At 34.2% G+C, this 17,066-nt stretch overlaps 1 protein-coding gene across 2 annotated transcripts in view; it reads right to left on the bottom strand.

Annotated features, from left to right (window-relative positions):
- Nucleotides 1-17,066, bottom strand: part of LOC143230594 (segment polarity protein dishevelled homolog DVL-1-like) — a 31,544-nt gene that overhangs the window by 9,453 nt on the left and 5,025 nt on the right. For both annotated transcript variants that reach the window (XM_076464403.1, XM_076464404.1), the window contains exons 2-10: nt 16,299-16,368; nt 13,404-13,489; nt 12,402-12,481; nt 11,890-11,946; nt 11,458-11,602; nt 10,331-10,424; nt 9,809-9,878; nt 8,837-8,924; nt 6,753-6,881 (exon numbers count right to left, since the gene is read on the bottom strand). In XM_076464403.1, coding sequence (XP_076320518.1) covers nt 6,753-6,881; nt 8,837-8,924; nt 9,809-9,878; nt 10,331-10,424; nt 11,458-11,602; nt 11,890-11,946; nt 12,402-12,481; nt 13,404-13,489; nt 16,299-16,368 — 819 coding nt within the window. The remainder of the gene's footprint in view (nt 1-6,752; nt 6,882-8,836; nt 8,925-9,808; nt 9,879-10,330; nt 10,425-11,457; nt 11,603-11,889; nt 11,947-12,401; nt 12,482-13,403; nt 13,490-16,298; nt 16,369-17,066) is intronic.

Below are 17,066 nucleotides of genomic sequence, written 5' to 3'. Positions count from 1 at the left end.
GTTCAAGTTATAAAGGGCTTTCTGTAGCATAACTGTAATTATCATTACTTGCCAAGAAGACTAACAGGTAAGTACAAAAACTACCATCAGTCACCTGAAGTTGGCCTTTCCAGACCTGGTTCTAAGTTATTTGATGTTATGGCCATTTTCAAAAATTAAAGTAATAAAAGTTTTAAAAGATTTGAAGCAAAATTGTAATAATAACTTGCAAGGATGACTAACGGGTAGTTCAAACAGCAGCATTAGTCACCTGAAGTTGGCCTTTCCAGTCCTGGTTTCGAGTTATTTAATGTTACAGCCAGTTTCTAATTTCAAATCGAGCTAGATGAACTGTGATTCTTAAAAGGGAATTACATAAAAAAAAAAGATGCAATGTATAAATTAAAAAACTTAAATGGCATGAAAAAGATTAATGGCCTTTAAAAAATTAAAAACATTTCCAAGGTGGACAGTGTCACCATCACCAATAACATTGTCTAACATTATGGACAAACATTTGGACAAAACATGTTCAAAATAGTGCCATCATTGAGAATCATAACAATAGCAAGAATGTAAAATGTGGCTTATTGTGAACTGAATGTCACACAGACTACACATTGGTGCATCAGTTCCAGATAAAAGAAAACAATGAGTTAAAAACTGTGACCAATGCATAGTCTAGTTAGAACAACTTCCTCTTTCCGATCCTTATGAGAGCAGAATGGCCAAAGTCCAATATACGCTTTTATTTGGAAAAGCTTCCTTTCACATTACTCACTCCAAGCCCACTGCAAACTGGCATGGAGCCAAGCCTTGAATACAGGACCATATTCCACGTACGGAACAGGCACAACGGTGATAATGCCAGAGCAGATAGATTTAGTTGCAGTGTTGGCGAACTCATTTGTGCAAATACCAAAGTGTCCCGGTATCCAGAAAAACTAGATAGAAGTAGCTGTTAAAGCGAAATAGGCTAGTTGGTATTGAATATCAGCAAGAACAAAGAGTGAACTAACATCAAGCGATTCCAGGGCCAGTAGAGAACTAAGCGAGTCAGAAAAATAGTGCAGTTTGAGTAACACTTAGCTTCTATGTAATCCAGGGCAAGAGAAATTATGTACAGTTCAGCAGTGAACATAGAAGCTGTAGAGGGGATTCTGCATGCAATCACCATACCACAACAAACCATGGCAGAGCCCACAGAGTCATCTGATTTCGAACCATTTGTATAAATAGAAATGGAATGATGGTTCAAAAAATGTTCAGCAAAAAACAGACTATTTCCAATCAGGAATGTCTGCTTGTCACAGATGACTTAAAGATAGGCCACATTTGGGGACTGTAAGAAGCCATGGTGAGATTGGCTGACCAGTGGATACAGTAATATTATCCAAGGACAGACCCAATTCATCCAACTGCACCAGAATACAAAGGCCAAAAGGAGCAATGAAAGATCATCTGTTTTGAAAAAGAATGGCCCACTAAGGAAGGAAAATACAACCCCAGGGGGAATGCTTTGGTAAGTAATGAAGTTTTGAATCATCTAGTACAGACAGAGGTGGAGGTGCAAAGAAAGTCCACGAGACTCCATGTATAAGCTCTGAACCAGGGAAGTGCAGAGTCGAAGTCCTTGGTGATGAATGGGGTCCAGCATCTTTAAGGCCAAGGTTCTGGCAGAACCATAGACCAGTGATCCATAGTCAAGTTTCGATCAAATAAGAGCACGATATATCTTCAGCATAGAACATCGATCTTCTCCCCAAGTGGTGAAAGAGAGGACACGGATTATGTACAGTGCTCTTGTACATTTGACCCATAGCTGCTTAATGTGCGATATAAACATCATCTTATGGTCAAAGATAAGCTCCAAGAACTTTGTCTTAGGGACCACAGACAGCACAACTTCACCAATATGGAGTTCAGGATCAGGATGAATACATAATTGACAGCAAAAGTCCATGCAAACAGTTTTAGAGAGAGAGAGAAGGTAAAGCCGTTTGCCTTGGTCCACTTCAGTAAACAATGGAGGGCAGTCTGCAGCTGCCCCTCTATATACCTCATGTTCGAAGACTGACATGAGATGTGAGAGTAATTGACATAAAGCCCATTTGCAACAGTAGAGGAAGTTGTTCAGTGATGGCATTAATCTTTATACTGAAAAGTGTGACACTCAAAACACAGCCCTGAGGGAGTCCAAGCTCCTATAGAAAAGAACATAAAAGTGCTGAACCCACACAAACTTGAAATCTCCTGTACACTAAAAAATGTTTAATACAAATAGGCAAATGGCCACATAACCCATATATATGGATGTCTCGCAAAATACCATACCTCCATGTTGTATCATTAGCTTTCTCAATGTCAAAGAATATTGATACAAGATGTTGTCGTTTGAGAAAGGCTTCTCTGATTGATGTTTCAAGTCAAATAAGGTGCTCCAACGTCGAGTGCTGTCGTTGGAAGCTGCACTGGGTGGGCGAAAGGAGGTTGTTTGATTTGAGAAACCAAACAAGATGAGCATTAACCATCTTCTCTAAGGTATTACAGAGACAGCTTGTCAAAGTAATTGGACAGTTGCTTAAAGGAATCTTGGGATCCTTCCCAAGCTAAGAGAAAGGCAGGACAAAAGGACCAGGCATCAGGAAAAACATTCTTCTACCAGATACAGTTAAAAAGAATCAGAAAAATAGCAAGAGAATCAGGAGATAGATGGCACAGCATTTGATAGTGTACATTATCAGGTCCAACCGATGTACTGCCAGACCAATTGAAGGGCCACTTTGAGTTCCAATAGTGTAAAGAGACGATTATAGTCACAGAGACAATCAGCTCGAAAGAAGATAGGTAACTGCTCTGCCCGAGTCTTGATGGCTAAGAAAATGGAGGAAGAAGTAGATGTGCTAGATACCCAGCAAAAGCTTTCACCTAGAGTAATAGGTCTGTCAACCTAGCAGTCAGGTATCAGCTATTTCCTGGCCATCAGAAAGCAAGATCGAGAGGGGGGACAGAATTATATTGCCCACTGACCTTTCAAATCTTGTCCCATACAACTTTGAAGATGTGCTGGTTGTGAACTTAATCCAAGATTCCTTCTGGCTTTGTCGTCTTACCCACTGAGCATGTGCACAGACCTGCTGGAAAGCGATGTGGTTTAAAAGTGTGGGATATCTATGGAAAGTTTCCCACGCCTGTTTTTGAGCCTTCCATGCCATGTGGCAAGCAGGATTCCACCAAGGATGAGGATATCATGGAAAACATGTCAAGGTTTTAGGAACACATTGAGCAGCTGCTTGTATAATACAGTCGTTTATTGATGGCTTACAGAAGACGACAGAATCAAGTTCTGGGAGAACAGTAAAAGAGGGCCAGTTTGCAGGATCCAGCTTCCACCTGGGCATGTTGGTCGGGTGGGATCAATCCTGGCCAGTCTCTCTCAAAATTATAGGAAAATGATCACTGCTTTTTGGATTATTGTTAACCCTCAACAAAAAATGGGAGAATAGTGAAGGGGAGCAAACTGAGAGATCAATAGCAGTAAAGGACTGACTGGGTGCATGAAAATAAGTAGAAGAACCAGTATTGAAAAGAGAAAGGTTGTGATCAGAGAGCATACGCTCCACAGAGTGACCCCTCCTATCAATATCGGCACTTCCCCATAGTGGATGATGTCCATTAAAGTCTCTCAGGATTACAAATGGAGACAGCAACTGTTCAATAAGAGCATCAAGATCTAATTGATCATAGGTCTCTCCAGGCAACAGGTAGAGAGAACAAACAGTGATGGTATGGCCCAAGTAAACACGGATGGCTGTGGCCTCCAATGGCAAAGACAGTGGACACATGCTGATCAACCAGCAGCACCACCCCTCCATGCATTCATACATCACACAGCCTGTCATTTTTGTGCAAATAAAACTGCTGAAAGGTGACAGTATCAGCAAGTTTCAGAAATGTTTCCTGTAAGGAAAGACATACAGGATAGTTGGAAGCAATCTGTATTTTTATGTCATACATATTAGAAAGTAAACCTCGACAGTTCCATTGTATCAAGGTGGCCATTTTTATTTATGTGTAAGCGAATTGGGTGGAGAACCCTTCTGTTTACAACTACATCTTTTTTCTTTACTGTCTTTATTTGAGGGAGTTCTATCGACCTCTATGGATCCTGCCCTGTGTCGATTGGGCAGGTCTTTGCTGTTGGAATAGGTTCCAGCGACTGAGGACATGAACAAATGATCTTTTTGCATCTTGGGGTGGGAGAAGAAGACGTATCTGAGGAAATGCCTGTACCCGAAACTAAAGTAAGTGGATCTTGGGATTTGTTGGAATGTATGTAAGGGACAAAGATCGGTGTTGAAGTTGATTCCATAACTTTTTAACCATGGAGATCAAAATACTTTTCATTTGTTTTGAGAACAATTCTTTTGAAGGCACAGAGAGATCCATCTATACTGTAGTAGTGAAATGTAGTGCAGCAGCATGCATCCGAGATGGAGTGGTGGACAGCAACTTTTGAGCCTCAGGACAAGTAATATTACGAATTGTTTTCAAACGCTGTACCTCTTTTTCTTCCAACTAATGAAGGCAAGAACAAAAGTAGGAAGGGTGAAAGCCACAGCAATTGATGCAATGAGGGACCATTTTATACTCATAGGCAATATGGTCCTTGCCACTGCAACAAACACGCGTCAAGGAACCATGACATGATGTCTTTGAGTGACTGAACCGCTGACACTGGAAACATTGGAGAGGGTTTGGAATGTATGACCATACCCTCCAACTAAGATAACCTGCCTTGATGGTGGCAGGTGGACATGGTGATGTAAATGTCAGAATGAGGATATTGGTCGGCATTGTAATTCCATCTTTGTATGTGGAGATATGCCTCACTGCAGAAACTTCTTGAGTGGAGAAACCAGTGAGAATTTCTGACTCAGGGATGTTCTTCAAACCTCTCTCAACAATAACTCCTCATGATGAATTCATAGTAGCATGAGGGGGTAACCTCAATAGATATATCCTCAATTGCCTTTGAATGCAAGAATTCACTGCATTGAGGTGTGGAATTTTCCACCAGTTTGTCACCAGATCGAAGTTTCTTTACTGACTTTGGAGAGCCAGCAAGTCCCTCTAGTCCCTTCTGAATGAAAAAGGGAGATATTTGCCTTAAAGGTTTGTCTGAAAGAGAATGTAGGATAAGAAAATGAAGCACCTGTTGTTCAAGATGTGGTGATTTACCTATGGACTGTTTTTTCACTATTTCATTTTAGTTTTTATTTCAGTGCCCACTGACCCCACCCACCATGAAGCCCTACAAGGGGATGCACTACAATGTCAAACAAGAACACTACAGCAACGGCAGTTACGTGAGCACTATACCCGAACACCAGCATCAGATACAATGTCCACAACACCTGTCAAGAACATCCAACACCAGTACTTGGTTGACCCTAGCCTAAGTGGAACAGCTGATTGACCCAAGGCTGCCTGTCTGCAGGAATTCAAGGCCAAAGTGGTGTGTAAAGGTTGGACCCCTCAACCATCAAGATCCTCTCCTCCCCTTCAAGGGTCACCATGCATGGCAAACATGTGGGTGGATGTTTAGATCCCAGAGGAGGTAAACTGAAAGAACAGAACCTTTCCTGGGAGACCTCCCTCACCACATACAGGAATCCACACCGAGGGGTTTTGCACTTTTTCAAGGAGTGGTGGGTAAAATAGGGATGATGCCCAGAGATATAAACACCAACAGACATAATTTAGTGCAGGAAGATATTTTAACTCAATACTGTTCAGTTAGGGATAATTACATAAACCCATTTATGTCCCAATGAGATACATATATATATGTACACACACAATCATATAAGACAAATAAAACTCCACCAAGGTGGTCGCATCCCTGATTAAGAAAGAAAGTGGGTTGTCCTTAGGGCTTGCAATCAAAACATAAAGACTTCACAAATTGCTAAACAGAAATGAAAAACCACATGAAATGTCATATTCGGAGAAAAGCGACACGTGGTGTAGTGTAACCCTGCTAAATGGATAAACCAAAGAGGAAGAAACATTGAAAGTATTAAAGTTTTAAAACAAATATTACAAATTTTCTTGAAATTAGAAGTACACAAGTTCCCTTTTCTCAGTCTCTGTAAATTCTTGTTCCAAACTATACAGCCACTATATGATTGGAATCTCTCTCGAGTCTAAATAGATTGATAAAACAGTTTCTCTTAATCACTTCTCTTTTATAGTAATATGCAAGGGTTGATGACAACAACATTTAAGATTTTTTTTAGTTGTAATAATGAACAGACCTAAAAATGCATACTGTACATATGCCAAACTGTAAACCAATCTTACTGAGAGTCTCTTTGCCTGTTTAATCTTTTTAAAGTCTTCATCATACTTTCCAATAACTCTGTTGGTCTAAATACTTATAGGGCATTTCCAGTATCAGGTTCTATATTTTGTTATCATTATGAATTGGCAAACAATTGTGTTTGAAATCAAAAGACATCTATGTTTTCAAAGACTAAAACACTACTGTTAAAATATAAGATATTTTTGAAAAGTACAGGGTGTTTGGAAAGTCACTGTGCACTTGCATATTTATTAACAGACAAAACTGCACAGTGACTTTCCAAACACCCTGTATATAAATATACACATTTTTACACCTTTCTATAGTACTTTAAACTTTCTTATACAAAACCCTTATAAAAATTCAGAATAAAATAATCTGAATGAGAAAGACTGTCATTTGTTACCCAGGTTTCTGAACAGCTTCACGGAGAACCCTCACTGCAGCTTCATTCCCCATGTTTTCAAAATTAATATCATTAACCTGGAGAATCATGTCTCCAGGTTCAATTCTCCCATCTAGAGCAACAGCACCGCTGTGTAAGAAGGAATGAATACAGAATTAAAAACTTAAGTCATAAACTATAATTCAAGTATACTTGTGCTGTGTATATTTGTTGTTTGTCACTTGTGATATTCAATAAAGTAATAAACAGTTTATTTACACACATAAAACTACCACTGTTAAACAAAAAGAAACAAACACAAAAGCTCTGTGACTCATGTTTCTATATTCAAGTAAAAATAACTTACAATGATTTTAAAATAATAAACACTGATGAAGCAATTTAAGTTCTACATGGGAATTGAGGTTCATATTTCACTTGAATGATTCTTTTCAGAATATCACTATTCATTTAACTTTCCATATACTTACTTTAAATTTAACAAACCAAACATCTGAACCAATAAGACTTGCTGTTTATCTTTGCTGTTAAGCACAAAACCACACAATGAGTAATTTTGTTCACCCACTTCAGGTATCGAATTACTGACATATCTTTATACCATTTACTACTTACTTGGACCACATTAAACCATTACAAAAAAGTACACTATTTTTTTTACCAGTTAGAATATACTATGTTAGCAACAAGCTAAATATCAAATTTCTAATTTGTTCCATAAAATACAGCAATTAGCAACATCGTAGTCTATACTTCAATGTCCAACACAAAGACCAAGACCTCAGAAGTCGAAACCAAGATTGTGATTTTATAATAAATTATACCAAGGAAAATAAAGCAAGAATAATAAAAATCACATGCACCAAAACATAACCACAAATATTTTATGAGTTAACCTCACAATGTTTGTTTCACCGTCCCCTCCTATGAAATAAAGAATGAATTAAGAAAATCAAAAAAGTCATAAAATAAAAATAAAATGAGTTGTGGTATCGATAACTATTTTACAATCTTTGAAACCAAACAAAATCACAGCAAATCTTCTAGTCATACTCAATACCAGGAACAATTAGTAACATGCACCAAATTACAGTCATATAAACCTGTAGTAAGTTTATGTGCAATGCAATGTAAAACAGCATATAGTGTTGAATAGCATGTGTTATAACCATGGATTGATATATAGGCAATACAGCAGTTAGTGATGAAAATAAAAATAAGGGTGGTGCTACAAACACCATTACAATGGTGCAGTTTACTTGTACAATTTCTCTGATGCTACAACACAATTCATACGAAGTGCTAAATAACTGGTACGTAGACCAAAATAATCCTGAATAGGGTCTGGTCTGAACTGTTAAAACATTTAAATTTAGTCAGCCTCAGTTTTAAAACCTGTAAAACACTGAGACCAAGACCTTCCAAAGGGTAGTCCCAAGTCCAAGATCCATTTAGAGACCTACATCACTTGTAATTTGTGACATTAATTGCAGAATTGATAAAATCCTTTTATGATAGTAAAAATTATCAGTAATAATACAGATGTAAGTGATCTATAAGTAAATATAAAAGCTGGCATATTTTACAGACCAGCAGATCAATGTCATCTAAATTTCCCCTGCCCTTTATGGTCTGCAGGATACCTTAACCTAGTCATGAAGTATAGAAGAAATTTCATTAGTAGGAAAACAATCAGTGATCTTTGTTCTAAGCCACTGCAGTGATGTGGACATTTAATAACAAAACTACATCCTGTATTGTTGTTTTTTAGATGCTGCACAGCTGTTTCTGTTCTGGAACAATACAGTACTTGTAAGTATTAAATATCTACACCAAAATACTTCTTCCTCTTTATTTTTTTTTTAAATCTTGATTTGTCTTATGGTTCAAATACAATATTTAAAAAAATATATGTTTTAACCATAAAATTAACTGGGACAAACACTTTGAACTATAAAACTAAACTTGTGTATTAATACATCTCTATTACAATAATAACAATTTAGTTAAGTGCCTTTTTTATATAAAAGCACAATCTCAAATGGTGGTCAACAATGTTTAAAACAGTCCACGTTCCAACTTACCCTTTCATTATTGAACCTACGTATATACCACCATCGCTCCCTTTATAAGAATTCCCTACAATACTGATACCTAGAAAATTGACACTGTCTGTAAAGAAAAAGATCCATATGAGTTATCACTCTTAGAAGCATTTACCTGAAACACAAGATGTACAAAAATCTCCCTTTATATCTGATAAGTACTACAATTTAAGTTAGTACAATGTCAGAAAACAGCAGTACACCATTTTATCTTTCTTTTTAATAAAGGTAGACATTACATTGTCACTTCACGCATAGTGTTCATGAGTTCCTTTCTAGCTTGCTTAGCAGCGTACTATCTACAGAATCTAAGACAGTACACTGTTTAAAATAGCTTTAAATCATATAAACAACCAACAAATAACCTTTAACTATTACTTTAATTTTAGGTAGCATGTACAAATTCTCAATCTATAATGCCAATCAGTCTTTCAAAAATAATAAACTCAACACACTTCTACAGTTGTCACAGCTTACAAGTTAGCCCTTGTTAGCTACCTTCACATACATAAAAAACCTTAGAGAGCTTGTTTCATGCAGTCAGAATGTTTTTATTTGCTGACTGAAAATGAACAGAATTCAAATGTATCACTCTGCTTATAAAGTTATTAACCAATGATGTGACACAGAACACTCACAGCATAGTCACCAAGTGGCACAACTGCCTAAGATATATATCAAGTATGTTTAAACCCTATCCAGTTTCAGTTTTAACTCCATTAGGGACAAATATTTTAAACTCATACGTGTATGAAATTTGAAGGTTACTAAATCATATTTTTCTACCAATAGTCAATGATGAAATAAAGTATACTACTTAGAAATTTCTCCAGGTAAACAAATCATTATTATGATTGAAAACTTGATTTGTGAAACAAAAATGTAAATCTAACATTTTATCCATGAACTACCAGATATCACTCCAAGTTTGGTCAAAACAACAATACCTACCTAAATATAATGTAACTGTAATAATGTTAAGAGACATGGTTGATTCTGTGATACTGCTAATGGATGAAGTCTGAAACAAATGATCCAAAACAGTGTTTTCATTAAAATAAAAAAAAAATCTTATTAAAGTAGTTATGGGAATTACACACTTTTCAAATTCACATGATGCACTTTATTTTATGGGTGGACAATCAAAACTTCACACTTAACTCAAAAAACTCTTTGTTTCTTTTTTAGTTTAAGCAAATACTTTTCTTCTCGCTGTCTTATCTGCAGCCAAAGAATCTTTACAACTTAATTCACAGTATAATGATATTCTTTAACAACCTAAAACATCTCAACATGTATAATTATAACAAAAAGAAAGTCACTGAAAATTAATCTTTTCCTCGCATGCATAAAATTTTTCTTTTCAATCGTACATTGTTAAATATTCTACTAATACACTATTAATCCAGACCTTAAATAAAACTTTTAATTAACACATAGCTCTCAAATGTTTTAGTTCATGCCCTAGCTTACCCTGCTCATTGGTGGCATTCTGTGCTTTTTCCTTCGTCTCCGATAACGGGCGTGAATTTTTGATACGCTACTCTCTCCTGTTGTGGTTGATATTCTAAACAGAAGGAGGCTTAAAATAATGAATCTTGCACACAGAGAAAACTCAGAGTGTGGACAAAAAACTAATATTGAAATTTACTCATAAAGTTTTGTCACTAGTTTTGACTCAAAACGTAACATGGAAGGGTTCTAGACTCATCTGTAACTTGTGTCTTAATGTTACATGTTCATTACTTTCACATTAGGGAACATGTTAGTTCATTGTGTACAAAATAGTAATCTTTTCAATAACTTCAATTGATACTCAGAGTCCGTAAACCTTTTATGTAACTGTGTGCCAGATTGTCATACATTTTCAGTAACTTCAGTTGATACAAATATAGTTTGTAAACATTGTACATATATTGTATACCAAATAATATATGTTAGACGGAGTTTCACTTAATGTAAAAAAACAACAATCTAGTAGACTTTTAAAAAAATATACTACTTTCTGCATTAGGTTGAGAAGATTCTATTCAAAAAATATAATTTAATCAATAGCATCACTTAACAAATCAGGTCTTTCTTGGATATAAAAGAAAGACTTTGCTGTCTACAATAAAAACAACTTGAAGAATTTCAAGTATATTTCAACTACAAAATAAAAACTTGTATATCCACGTGAACAATTCATAAAACAGTAATGACAGTCTTAATAACCACAGAAAAAATACAGTTAATGCTTCACAAGGTGACAGTCTTCCCAGCACTAGTAGAGACAAAATAAATTTAAAAAATGGTGGGAAATTGAAATAGCAGGCCATTTTGCCACAAAAGAAAGATCGGCTTTACAAACAAATCATAAACAAACATTCTAGGGAATAGATTCTCACACAAATAGAAGAGAAGTAATTTTTCAAGATTAACTGAAATCATGAACAGCTAATATTTAAAAAAGTAATAGCTTAATGTGGTTTGGCATTTTATGGTGCAAAACAAGTAGGCTATCTGTGCCAGCTTAATACGGACATGGAAAACTGACCTGATTATTTAAGTGAAATATGTAATACAATTTTACAGAGACTTTTAAGGTGTAAAACAATTACCTGCTTCTAGATTCCTCCTCTGAGTCTAAAAAACTTGTAGTTTCAATGTCACTTGTCACCATAGAAGAAGATTCATAACACTGGTGTCCACTTCTGTGTCGATCTACTCGGCCATGTCCATACTTACTCTGACCATTAATGCGGGCTACAAGAAAATCATGTTACTAAGTAATTGAAAAATGATACCAAGAACTCAGTACAGCATGATAAAACCAGCAGGAGATTATGAGTACATTCCAATTTCAATGTTGTTCTTATTTCATAAAAATTATACCCAACAAATTTTTTTTGCATAAAACAATGTGTCAATGATTTATTAAATGCTGTTTTTGACATGTAACTTACTTCACAAGATGAAACATTTTGCAAAATCATGAACAAAAGTAAAAAGTGCATTATATACAACATAAACATTATTTAAATTCTACTTACTATGTTCATCGTGAAAATGCTTATCTCGATGCTTAGAAGATCTGTGGCCATGACGATCTGTAAAGACAAAACAAAATAATGTGAAAGTGTCAGAACACATGGTTACTAGCTTACACTGTAATCTTTGTTTCTTAATTATTATTATTAAAAAATAATACAACAAAACAACTAATAATTTTTTAATGTCTCATGTTTTCTTTGAGAACCTTTATGTTTTTCTGGAATAGTCGCGAGAAAGACTATTTCTGATGCTGTGATGCTAGAACAGGTGCTGTCTATTGGTTCAAGTAACATCCAGATGAAAATAAAGGTTAATTTCCATGATAAATTTTGGTCAGAAAACTATCACTGTTAAACACTAGCTGTGTTCATTGTATTCTCCAATTGTTAGGTCAGATTTATTCTACTCGTACTTAGTACTAGCATAAAACAAGTAAACTGACACAACATTTGACATTCGTTGGAAATAAGGTTTACATAACACATAATCAGTTTTCAGAGACTACACTTACCTTTTCGAGAACTAATAACAGATTCTGTTTCTGTGCATGTGGTGTCACCTACAGTCTCTCTGAGGTCAAGTGCAGCTGCACTAAAGTTGATAAAAGTTATATTCTTATAAAATTTATATTTAACCATGAAGTTAAATATTACTGATTTATAAAAATTAAATTAATATGAAATTCAAAATTAACTTCATTTAACTGAATGAAAAACAACATGTGGTATTTCCTCTTCTAGAACATGAACAAATGTTACTTGTATCAAACATTTCCTCAAAATCAATAAAATTCTGTTTCACACTTCCATATTTACATGCTAATAATCCAGAAACAAAGTGTTTTGTTATAAAAATAAAAGACAAAGAGGTTCTTTGATTGGTCAAGTTAAGATATAACTAGTCATACAGCAAATGCTGAGTCTTAACTTGGTACTCATAAAGCCTAACTTCACACTTGCCAATATTTCTGTAGGTTAACTTGTTAAAAATACTGCTCACAGAAACATGAAGTTTGCAAAGCAAACAGTGATTTTTTTGTGATTTATAGACCCTCAAGTAAATTTCTTTGTCACTTTCTCAACAATTAGTACCTATTAAATCAAGAAACTTTACACACAGCTAACATTTATTGAATGTTTTCACTTAGTATTTCTATTTCCTGAAACATGACTGAAATAGGCATCAAGGTTTTCTGCCCCTGTGCAAATGTTTTCTTCATGCTGATTGTACAAGGATGTATCTCAAATTAATCTAGTTTGTAACAGTCTTTTTATCACACAGCTTTAGTAACAATGAAACATAATAGGTTAAAACATTCTTTTGTAACTAATTGTTCTTGTTATCCCTCAAGATGAATGGATAGACCTCTTTAAAAATTGAACTAATTTTAAGCAAAAGAACTAAAAAGAAAGATAAAGGTGTATTTTTTATCAGGATTGAAATTACCATCTGAAGAACTGCTTTTTTAAAGTAAATATCAACAGTGAACAACACTTTCATCTAAACAACTTACCGGAAAGGAAAGGGTCTACTTTCACCAGGAACATGTGACACTGAGTCCGTACCATCAGAAACATTGCTCCCTTCAGCTGAAACTAGCTAAATGGTAAATAAGATGTTTACAATCTTAATTAATGGAATTATGATCAGTACTTGATGCATAATTTATATTACGTTTTAATTTTTTAAAACTATATATATGTGGTGGAGATATTTTTATAAAGAGTTTACGTTTAGTTATGGTTTCTTTAGAATATTCTAATAAGCTGAGAAAAAAGAAAATTATTTTCAATAATTATGAAAACAGTTTAGAAAGCCAGGAATGATATTCCAGACTGTTGCGATTGTAAAGAATAGGAATAAATAAGTTGTGATATATATTCGAAAAAGTTTTCAGAAACACAGTTGGAATTCATGACAATGAAAAACCTACCTAAAGTAAAAATGTATTCTCAAGAAGGGTAGCATGGGTACTAAAACTTTAATTAAAATGAAGTACAGAACAACATTTCAACCTTCTTAGGCCATCTTCAGGTCAAACTAAAATGTTCTGTAGTTTATTTCAATTAAAGTTTTAATACCCATACCAGCTGTCTTTACAATACACAGCCAGAATCTTTACAAGTTAACATATGATGATATTCTTCTCATTAAACCAACCTACTTAAACAGATGAAACAAAAAAACTGACTTAAAGAATCAAGTTCAAGAAGCCACTCTTACAGTCAGTATGAAATGTCATTAAACAAAAAACTTGAAATGATTAAAATTCATAGATTCTAAGTTTGGTATCCTTCCTGTTACTGATATTTCTCAATTTAAACCCATACAAATGAATGTCATAATGATGGTCTTTACCAGTCTGATTTCATATTCTCAAAGTAAGTGAACAAGGAATGATTGGATAGAAAACCTGCAGGGACTTATCAAAAATTCAGAAACACTGAAAGTGTAATTTTTACACTGGAACATCAGAATCGCATAGCTTCAAATTTGTAACTAACAAGCCAAGTACTGAAAAAAATAAAATCACATTATTTACCATATGTATGCTAGATGTGCAAAATCTGTTCCTTCTCAATTTATTTTACCCACTATTTATGACGTCAAGTATTATATGATAGTCAGTAGATAACTGTTATTCACCCTCAAAAGACAGTGCTCTATTTTATTCTACATGCTGAATGTCCAAAATATTGTGTTAACTCTTTCACTTTGAGCTCATATACTTCACACAAAACCTTGTTCTGGAAATGACACAAGTGCAACATTATGTACTGTAACTTTGAGATTTCTTATCGTATCCTCACCAAAACTGCTGAGATTTTGTTAAAAACTGTAAATATCTTTTACATAAAGAACGACATTATATTAATTAATTGTTTCTACTAAAAATATGTTTATCTATTCATATTCTAGCTATTTACACACAAAGTCTTAATAGCATGAGTGTGAGATGATTTATTTGCAGTATAAAAACACACACTTTATCTTCTAGTTTTCATACTTTATTTCCATAATCTCTAGAACCTCCTAAAAGGATGTTAAAATTTTTTAAGGTAATTTTATTTTAATTTTGTTTACCATATCACTAACTGTAGATATTTTCATTAACATACAGTGCAAAGAAATTTTTAAAATTAAGAAACAGAAAAAAAAATGTACACATCTTTTAATTTCTCATACAGTATCTTAAAATATCTTCCTTTTGGTTATATTAATAATTTCAGGTCCTTTCCTTTTTCCTTTTCACATGTAATTAATTTTTTATGTTTTATTACCCTTTTTCTTTTATTACTCATTTCTGCAGAAGTCAGTGGTGCCCTTATGGCATAATTACCATAACATCAAAATCTGGCAAAATTGTCTTGCACTTGCACAAGTCCTTAAGCCTTGAGAACTGATGCAAAGTACAATGTGTACTTTAAAAAATGTTTACACCTTTCACTTATACATGTTAAAACATAAATAATCAACAATTAACTAAGATATAAAAGACCTAAATACAATTTACTTATCTATCTAACAACAACATACATGATGCAAGAAAAATACCCAAGTTCAACAGTTCTTGACAGAAATGAATAAAAACCCTTTAATCCTATATGGACCTTTCAAAAACTCACAGCCTATAGGGTTTTTATTTCTTTCTAACTACAACATATTTAGCTAAGAAAAACTAAGTGATACAGTGGATAAAGCAGTCAATAATACTACAGGCTAATAGACGATGACAGCTGCGCACTAATTTCACAATTATTCTTGTTGGACTAATGACTATATACATATTTATATATCACATGCATGTTTTAAAGCCCAAGAAAAATGTACAGAAAATGGGTGTGGCACTTAATCGAATTTTTAATTGTTTTACTGCATTCAGCCAGAGAACTTTAAAACTTGCATATCAGTAATGGAAACTAAAGGTACTTATCCAGACTTCTAAAGGGCTGGCATTATCCTGATGCAAAACTCAGTGTGCACAAATTGATATTTTTGATAGCTCATTGATCACGTCTTAAGAAAATCAAAGTTTTAAGTACCTTTTTTAAAAGTTTTCTTTGAAATAAGGCAATTAGAATTTAAATAGCAAAACTTCAAACCATAACATACATTATAATTTTAATTCCACACAAAGCTACACAAAAACTATCTGCACAAGCATAGAGCAAAGGCAGCTAATCATCACCACATACTCCTAACTCTTGGACTACTCTTTTACCAACAAATAGTGGGATTGACCATCACATTATAATGTCCTTACAGCTGAAAGGGCGAGCATGTTTGGCATAATGTGGATTTGAATTCACAATCTTCTGATTATGAGACAAGCACCCTGACCACCTGGCCATGTCAGGCCCTTGTTCAGTTTGACCTACTAAACTTTTAAAACATGTGAAACACTTACCCAAGAGACAACTCTTCCATTGAAGCATGGTAGTTTAACATCGTCTTCTATAATCTCTTCTTTAACAACACTACGAAGAAATTACAAACTTGATAAAAAAATTATTTCATATACTGTGAATCAACAAACATCAATTAAAGTGGAAAATAAACACAATAAAAAACAGCATTATGTGGGTTTACTGATTCCCTACAATACCTTCATTCAACCACACTTTTATTGTAGGAAAACTGAAAAATTTTATTCATGATGATGAGAAACCCACTTGAAGTGTATTCTCAACACAGCTGACATGGGTATTAAAACTTTAATTAAAATGAAGTACAAAACAATGTTTGACCTTCTTAGATCATCTTCACATTGACAAAGAGTTAATAAAGAGTTGTTAACCTGAAGATGACTTAAGAAGGTCAAACATTGTTTTGTATTTCATTTTAATTAAAGTTTTAATACCCATACAGGCTGTGCTGAAAATACATTTTGACAAATTTTCTACATGAAACAGAAGTAGATTCTGTACCATAAAATAATCCACTATACAACTTGCTGAAAAAAAAATATATATATATATTGCTTGGATGCAACAGTACTATTAGTATAATAACCCAGTTTTGAGATATAAAAATGAATAAATATTTGTACTTGTTTCCTTTAGAACAAAATCTAATTGAAGATGATGTCACTCAAATTAAAATGTTTTTGGTATTTGAACAATTTTATTCAAATAGTTATAGCAAGACACCTGAATGACAGTAATGAAAGTTTACT

Source organism: Tachypleus tridentatus, chromosome 10, assembly GCF_004210375.1.
Source record: "Tachypleus tridentatus isolate NWPU-2018 chromosome 10, ASM421037v1, whole genome shotgun sequence".
In the NCBI taxonomy this organism is placed as follows: Eukaryota; Metazoa; Arthropoda; class Merostomata; order Xiphosura; family Limulidae; genus Tachypleus; species Tachypleus tridentatus.
This window is presented reverse-complemented; position numbering and strand designations above follow the sequence as displayed.